The 8,330-nt window shown below is 40.3% G+C and overlaps 1 protein-coding gene across 3 annotated transcripts in view; it reads right to left on the bottom strand.

Annotated features, from left to right (window-relative positions):
• The window catches only part of ikzf2 (IKAROS family zinc finger 2), a 51,914-nt gene extending 47,839 nt beyond the window's left edge, over positions 1-4,075 (bottom strand). Inside the window, exon 1 of one of the 3 annotated variants that reach the window (XM_053626221.1) lies at positions 1,572-4,075. In XM_053626221.1, coding sequence (XP_053482196.1) covers positions 1,572-1,737 — 166 coding nt within the window. In that variant the 5' untranslated portion in view covers positions 1,738-4,075. The remainder of the gene's footprint in view (positions 1-1,571) is intronic. The other 2 variants (XM_053626223.1, XM_053626222.1) reach the window with 2 other exon arrangements.
• Positions 4,076-8,330: the final 4,255 nt, after the last annotated feature.

The raw sequence follows: 8,330 nt of genomic DNA, 5'->3' as shown, positions 1-8,330 counted from the left end.
AATCTGCAGGGTTGAAATAACTCACACAGCACTGAATTAACACATAAAGCTCTGGGTTATTAATCTGCAGGGTTGAAATAACTCACACAGCACTGAATTAACACATAAAGCTCTGGGTTATTAATCTGCAGGGTTGAAATAACTCACACAGCACTGAATTAACACATAAAGCTCGGGCCGATAATCTATGTGCAGAAGTGACAGCCTAAAACATTATAACATTATAAAATACAGTGAAGAACGAACTCTCTAAACACTGAATTAACACCGGATTATAATCTACACCGCTGAATAAACACCCGAAAACACCGGACACGCTCGATTACGATCTAAAAATGTTTCATTACCTCTCCCAGCATCGAATTAACACTGGATTATTAATCTGCAGTGTTGAAGTGACACTTAAATCACTCGATCGACGCCCGAAACCTTGGATTATAATCTACAGGTGTTTCAGGTACTCTCACAGTGTTGCATTGACACCTAAAGTACTGAGTGGACATCTACGATGTTGACTTGAGACCAAACGACCGCTTTTATAGTCACACAAATTATAGTGTTAAATGAACTCTGGCATCGCAGGATGAACACCTACAGAGCTGAAATCGCCCGTAGAGCGTTCAGTGAACTCGACAAGTGCCGAGATGACTCTCCAAGCTTCCACACGTTCTCTACGGTGTTGAATTAAGAACCTTATCCACGCATTAACATCTGAAGTGTTGAGTTAACTCACACAGGGTTGAAGTAACACGCTAAAATAAAAACATTCCCTCACCGTGTTGAATTAATACCCAGAGTGTCATTAAATGTATTTGATCAATTTTATATATATATATATATATATATATATATATATATATATATATATATATATATATATAATTTAATTGAGTGTGATTCACGTCTTAGTGTTGGATAAACTCTTGCAGTGCAGAATTAACACCTACAGCGTTGGAGTAAACTCTTAACCAGTGCTGAAGCTTCTCCACGGTGTTGAATTCACTCTTACAGAGGAGGACGGATTAACAAGCGTACGAATAAAGCCTGGGTGGTAGGATTTGACTAAATCGATGTTAATCTAATGGTTTACGGATTAATTACGCGGTGTATCTGACCAATTAACTCAGTAAGAGCGGATCAAAATTATGCCTTACACCTGTTGCTCTGCCCAGGAGCACTGAGACCCGAGACACCTTCTCCTGAACTATTACACACTCTCTCTCTCTCCCTCTCTCTCTCTCTCTCTCTCTCTCTCTGTACACATGTGTATATATATATATATATATATATATATATATATATATATATGTGTGTGTGTGTGTGTGTGTGTGTGTGTGTGTGTGTGTATACATGTACACACATATATACACATAAATACATTATACACACACTCACACACACACACACACACACACACACACACACACACACACAGGTATATGTAATAGGTATATGTAAGTATAATAATAAATACAAACTGTACCAGATGTAAATGTGCTACTGGAAGGTTTTCAGCATGAAGAAAGTGTTTACTAAATGCATGTCAATCTGTCAGTAATAGAAATGTTTACCTTGTCTGGTCTCCCCCTGTGAAAATGCTTTAAAGCTTAATGGATAGAGGAATCCCCCAAAAGCAGAACAAATCAACCAAAAAAACTGGCTCTGAGATAATTTCCGAGGACAGACAGCTCCTAAATGACTCGGGTGTCTTCCGATAAGCCTGTGATCGGGACGCATTCATCAGGAGATCAGCATTGGTCACAAGTGGAAAAAAAAAAAAAAAAAGTTACCAAATACGCCGACATTAAGCGCTAATCTCCTGGGTTGCCAGATATACCTAATCCAAGCAACTCATCGTTTAGAAATGAGGCCAACATCCTTACAGCAGGAAATAAATCTTTGTGCTTATTATATCTTAACCTCTTTTGACATCAGATATAAATATACGTTTCATGCAAGAACGACAGCAGTTGAATATACTTTAACTAAGGTACGAGGAAAGTGTTTGAGCACAATCTGGCAACCCGTGCATGCCCACTTCCGACTTAAAACCTGTCGAACTTTTCCACTTTTCCATCTCCGCACCTGTCGGGTCTTTCTTCTTCTTCTTCTTCTTCCACTTTAGCTCTGATCATTTCAGCTTTGCTTGTATTCCATATCTGTGGTTCAGTTTTGCTGCTGACATATCGATGGAATAAGCGAGTTTATCGGTACAGAAAGAATGACAGAGAAGGAGGGAAAGAGAAACAGAGAGAGAGAGAGAGCGAGAGAGAGAGAGAGAGAACACGCTGAACTGTATCCTTCCCCTGTGTCTAATCCGTTGTGGAATTGGCCATAAATAAGGAAATAGGAAGAGTCTCTTTTATTTATAAACATACAAACAAACAAACAAAAAACAAAGAAGGAAAGAAAGAAAAAAAAGAATGACTAAAGTTTAACGTTAAGGGATAATATTTCAAATCGTGTGGGTTGCTATCCTCCGTTTTTTTCTGACAGGTTTTTGGTCACTATGGCAACAACTTATAGGCTGCTGCTGTGTAACACTAGTTAAATAAATTAATAAATAAACAAACAAACAAAAAACACCTTTGAGCTTCTTTCTAAACTGACTACGGTGTAAGGGAACATACATCTAAGACAAAATATATGAAGTAAAATAAAAAATATCTATCTATCTATCTATCTATCTATTTAAGTATATAACCAACGAGGCGGTAAATATAAACGAGGCGGTAATATCGCGATATTTCAATCAGGGGATTACAATGAGTTTATCTAGGTATCTAGATTAGGGTAATTTGGGCTTTCTCTAGGATTCTCTCTCTCTATATCTCTCTCTCTCTCTCCCTCCATGAGTACTAAATAATAATAATAATAATAATAATAATAATAATAATAATAATAAAGCTAGAATTTATGTTTCTATTAACCATTGAAATAAAAAATACATTTATTTATTTATTTATGTATTTATTTATTTTTACATCAGGTTAGTCAGTACAGTGCTTTCCTTTTTTTTTTTTTTTTTTTCTTTTTTTCCCCCTGCACGACCCTCCATCGACGTTAAACTCACCAAAACAGACATTCCTGAAATATTAACTCCGCAAATCCCTCCCTGCAGTGCTCCGATTGCAACAGGTGATCCGATAACCGCACTGCCCGGGTTGCCAGATTGCTATCACAACATCCAACACGGTTGCCAGATTGTACGCACAGTCTCGCAACCCAGCTTCACGCAACAGCTCGGTTAACTCTGAAGCCCCTGTATAATTACAGTCAGAAACCGGGATGTTTCTACAATCCTAGAAGTCTTATCGTTTATCATTAATGCGGTGCAGAAATAAATGAAGAGGTGCCTAGTCCTTTTGACGTGATCTGGCAACCCTGCTGCGCACGGCAAAGCGTTAGAGACAGCGATCTCTAACCGCAATAAACACTGCAATTCAAAAAAATAAAAAATAAAAACCGGGAATATAATACAACCGGAAGCTATGGATTCGTTGTCATTAGTTTGTTACCTCAGCAGTGCATAGGAAGGATCAGTGCCACCTCCTCCACCGAGAAAGAAGAGGCAGATCATGAGAAATGAAGAGATATCGGAGTGTAGACGAAGCTGATCAAACCCCAGAGAAACACATCCAACCGGCAGAGTTACAACAGGGACAGGGTTGCCAGATTGAAACTTGTTAAATCATATTCTATCATTTTTGGTAGATGAGAGATGAGAAATTACAAGCAAAGTAATCAGTCTGGCTTCTCATGCGACCTTGGGAGTGGCAAACTCTCATGTTTGATCTTACTCTGAATTGAATTGGACAGTTTTATAATCATAAACATCATAAATTACTCCACAGTATTTTTATATAACAAATAAAGAGATATGGTGAAGTATTATTCAAGGAGACATTTCTGCAAGATTTAAGGAAGGAGTCTCCAGTATCAGTGCTTTGTAAAGGGTCAGTACGATTTCTGCCACAGGAAGATGTTCAGAACTATGGAGGGTTTTTTTTTTTTTGGTTTCTTAGTAATATGACTATTTTTTTCTGCCGTATTAACTTAACATGGGACGCCGGTGCGGTAACGACTGTTTATAGACACTATAACTGTAAATGAGAGCGGGAGGCGTGCTCATTTCCTAGACGTCCCGCAACATTAAATTTAACTATGAACGAATAAAAAGCGTGATGTCGTTAATGAATAAATGAAAGATGTCATTGTTGGAAATCTAATATGCTAACTAGCCCCTGCTTGACTAATTTGTGTATTAGTAGTGTGTATAACCCTAGTGTGTGTAACCCTAACCCCTAACCCCTAACCCTAACCCTAGTAGTGTTTACACCGTTACTCTTAGAGATGAACACAGCTCTCCCTTATATACTGTACTATTAGTCTACTTTCAGCAGTGTGAATAATGCAGTGTCAGGGAAAACTCCACCCTGAGTCTCATTAAATGTACTTATTTCAAACGTGTTCAGCGCTACCGGCGCGGATTTGTCGGTCAGTGTGTCGCAGTATTGTGTGTATCACAAGGAGACATTCGGTTCGAATCGATTCCATTCCATTTGATCCGTGTAGCGCTTTTAGCAACGGACATTGTCACAGAGGAGCTTTACAGAATTCTATCAATTCCAGATATACATTTTACATTCTTAAATTTACCCCTAACGAGCAAGTCAGCGGCGAAGGTGCCGAGGAAAAAGACGACGAGACGGTATGAGGAAGAACCTTTAAGAGGAACCGGACTCAAAAGGGAACCCGTGCTCATCTGGGTGACACCGGATGACGCGATTATAAATAATCCCCTTCTTATCTGTGTCCTATATAGTCCAAAAGTGTTCATTGTGTTAACAGGAGCTTTTATTTATTGTAGTTTTAACGTATTGAAGCGAAGTGATGAACTGTGAGGCCTCAAACACACTGATGTACTACATCAATTTACCTAATAAAAAAAGTGACTCAGTGTGTGTTAAACAGTTTATTCAGGAGCTTTTGTTCCTCAGGGGCACGATATACGGGCAATTTCCTTCGGTCTAGTGTCACACAAATTACAAATACAGTGCAGAACAATTGCAATAGCATACAATACAGCGCGAAAGTGCAGTGAACAAAACGCTCTTCAAATGCCGTCAGCGCTAAAAGTCACGCACTAGCCGTTATTTATTATCCATCTCGGCATACAGGTTCACAAAAGGCGCACAATGGAATCTGTGTATTATAGGAGAAAGCGCAGTTACCTTTATCTCCGAGAGTTTTCCATACATATGTGAAATGTGGTGAGTCTCATTTCCTATGTAAAGAGGTCAGCTAAACAGGTCATTTACATATAGCTGAGTGCAAACGTTTGGCGCAAACTACAGCAACCGTCAGCTCTTCTCGTTCTCAGCAGGCTTAAAGGTTGCTGCAGAGATGGTTTATTTATGCCTCATTAAGATGGGCACAGGTTTAAAACAGTCAACAAGTTTGCTGTGTTAAGTCCTACTTAAAGCAGGAACATTCAGACAGGTTCAAACTCTGAAGCGGTTTCATGCGAGGAGTTGAGTTGAGAGTCAAGAGGAATCAGAAGTGATGGAAAAAGCTACATATACAGTGTAGTATATATTCATTCATTCATTCATCTGCTTTTCCTGAGAATGTCAGCCCAGGCTTCTTTATCTCCAGGCCCAGATTCCCCAGATATTCTCTGAGATAGAAGCTCTCCGACAGGTCCTGGCTCTTCCACAGGGTGTCCGTTCAGCAGAACGTGCCTGGGGGTGTCTTAATGGAGGAGAACCTAATGCTGCTGCTGCTGCAGGGTGTCTAATACCTGGAGGAGCTGATCTAGTGGACTTTGAGCCTTGGAAGCATTTCCTTGCTCTCCAAGCTACAGGGTTTCAGCACCAGTGTAACAGTTTGTAAGGCAGCCAGGAGAACCCAGGTACACCCTTTAGTATCTCTCCTACTGGAGGTCAGAGATTGTGAAACGTAAACGCTGCTGTTTCACCTTCTCATGCTCCTAGTCCATGTCACTAAAACACACACAAGAAAGATTGGGTTATATAGGGGTGAAAATCATCATGACCAGGTGAAACCTCTCACTGATCAGTCCTGCCGTCTTCCCCAAATCTCCTTCGGTCACTACAGCCTTTACAAATAACAGATATGTCACCTCTAGCACTCCATACTGGATATCTCGCCATTCTTGCGTGTGACTTGATCTCAGATCTCCATAAAACACCAAAGAGGCTTTTTATGTACATGACCGCAGCCGGCACCTTCAACATCCCTGGACGTTGAATCTTATCCACAGCTGTAGCCTTGTCGCTATTAAGGTCTCTAAACGCCATAGTTATGGACACAGCCACTCCTAATGATGGACTCCTAAACACCAGAAATGTAAGGCACTGCCCACTGAACGGTCAGTATGGCCACTAGGCTAAGGAGTTCCTCAGAAGCGCTCCTTCCATCGTCCAACAATATCACCAGTAGATGTCAACACTCCACACTTACTCAGTAGACATTGTGTATGGTCTCATCTCACGGTCTTTCCTGAGGTGATGAACAATTTTTGCTGAGCATTACTTGGAAGGCCTTCTTCTTCTTCTTCTTCAACTTGACGGCTTTCCAATCCACCGGTGTCCACAAGCATCTCCGACCATGGTTACTACCATGCCAAGCACTGACATCCTTCTGGCCGGAAGTTCTTGTAGCTGCATCAATGATCAAACATGGTCTATCCAGACTCCATGTCCTCAAACTGACTTGGGAATAAAACAAACCTTTTTTTAGAGGTGGAAGTGTACCATCTCATTAAATCTCGTTGATACTAGGTACGATGAATCCGACACACGAAGTAGTGATCAGTCGACAGCTCCGCCCCTGTCTTCACCCACGTGTCTAAATGTTCAGAGTCATTAATCGAGCAATTATTTCAACCACTTCCTGGATTGTAGGTATCGTTTTGGGGCAGCGGTTAAAGTCCTGCACTAATCATTGGGAGGCTGTGAAATGAAAGACAGTTCCTTTTAGTTTGATAGAAATCCTGTCACAAGCGTGCAGTAAGTGAGGAATAAAACACACTGTGTCGTGCTGTTGCAGTAAAATAATCAATAACATACGTAGTCTGATGAAGCAGAGTTACTACAACGATGGCACTTACACGTTCAGGAACTCGGGAACCGTTTTTCCGAACCGGCTACCATTTTTGCCGTCAGTCCATCTGTCTTCTCGTTAGTCTGATGTCGCGAGAACGAGTGGTTGAGTGTTTCTAAGATTTATACTGCATTATTATTGTAACCCTCATATCAATTGATTAGATTTTGGAATCGATCCAAACAGGCTCAAGGTCACAGCAAGGTCACGCCCCTGAGATTCTTCAATAGCTTCCTTCCTGCGTGTCGTACAAAGATGTCACTTACGCGTTCATGTTCAGGGACTCGAGGCCGTTTTCCTCACTTATCTACTATCTATTTTGGCCATCCGTCTGTCCGAGAATTTCACAAGAACGACTGGCTAAATATTCGTAAGATTTATAAATCGGATTTTGGGATGAATCCGAACAGGGTCAACGACACAGCAAGATCAAATGTCTGGATTTTTTTTTGCTTCGATAGCTTCCTTCGTGTTCGAAATATATTTTAATACTAGCCCTGTTAGTAGTTCCGTTCGATTTGATTTCTATAGCTTCCGTCCTACCTGAAATATATGTTACCGCTATTTGAGGCGTTCAAATTATTAACAAGAAGACTAGACTCCTTGGCAGCAGAGGCACCGAGTTCTAAACGTTTTGTTGTTTTAAAATAAATAAATAAATTGTCATCTGTAAGTGCATTTAATGTTGTGGAACATCTAACGTCTACAAAACAAGTTAGCTCCTATTATGAGGTATGATGTAGCAATCATTTCATCATCAGCCTTTTTCTGTTTTTCAAACAAAGCAGCTAGTCACGGAGTCTCTGCCATTCAAGTCCACCTGAGCGGTTACTATAGAAACGCTATGTATTAGAACAAGCCCGTTAATATGAACCTGTGATGTAAATGACAGCCGGTGTTACTCTCAGGGCTGCTGTTTTTTTAATCGCAATCGAATCGACACCTTCTGATCAATCAGATCAGAGATACAACAGCGCTGTCGAATAAGCCAATTTACACTTGAACTGAATAAAACAACTACAAAATGACTTTGTCATTTTTTTTGTCAAGTTGTAATATAATAATACACACGTTATTACATACGCTGCTCATGCTCAACAATCCCTACACCGATGCACAGAGTAGGCTACATAAACCCACAAGAAACCCCAGAGAGTTCCCACAGACAGGCTTTTTCATTAGTAATCCCTGAATGTGGCCGT

This window comes from Ictalurus furcatus, chromosome 6 (assembly GCF_023375685.1).
Source record: "Ictalurus furcatus strain D&B chromosome 6, Billie_1.0, whole genome shotgun sequence".
NCBI classification, from domain to species: Eukaryota; Metazoa; Chordata; class Actinopteri; order Siluriformes; family Ictaluridae; genus Ictalurus; species Ictalurus furcatus.
This window is presented reverse-complemented; position numbering and strand designations above follow the sequence as displayed.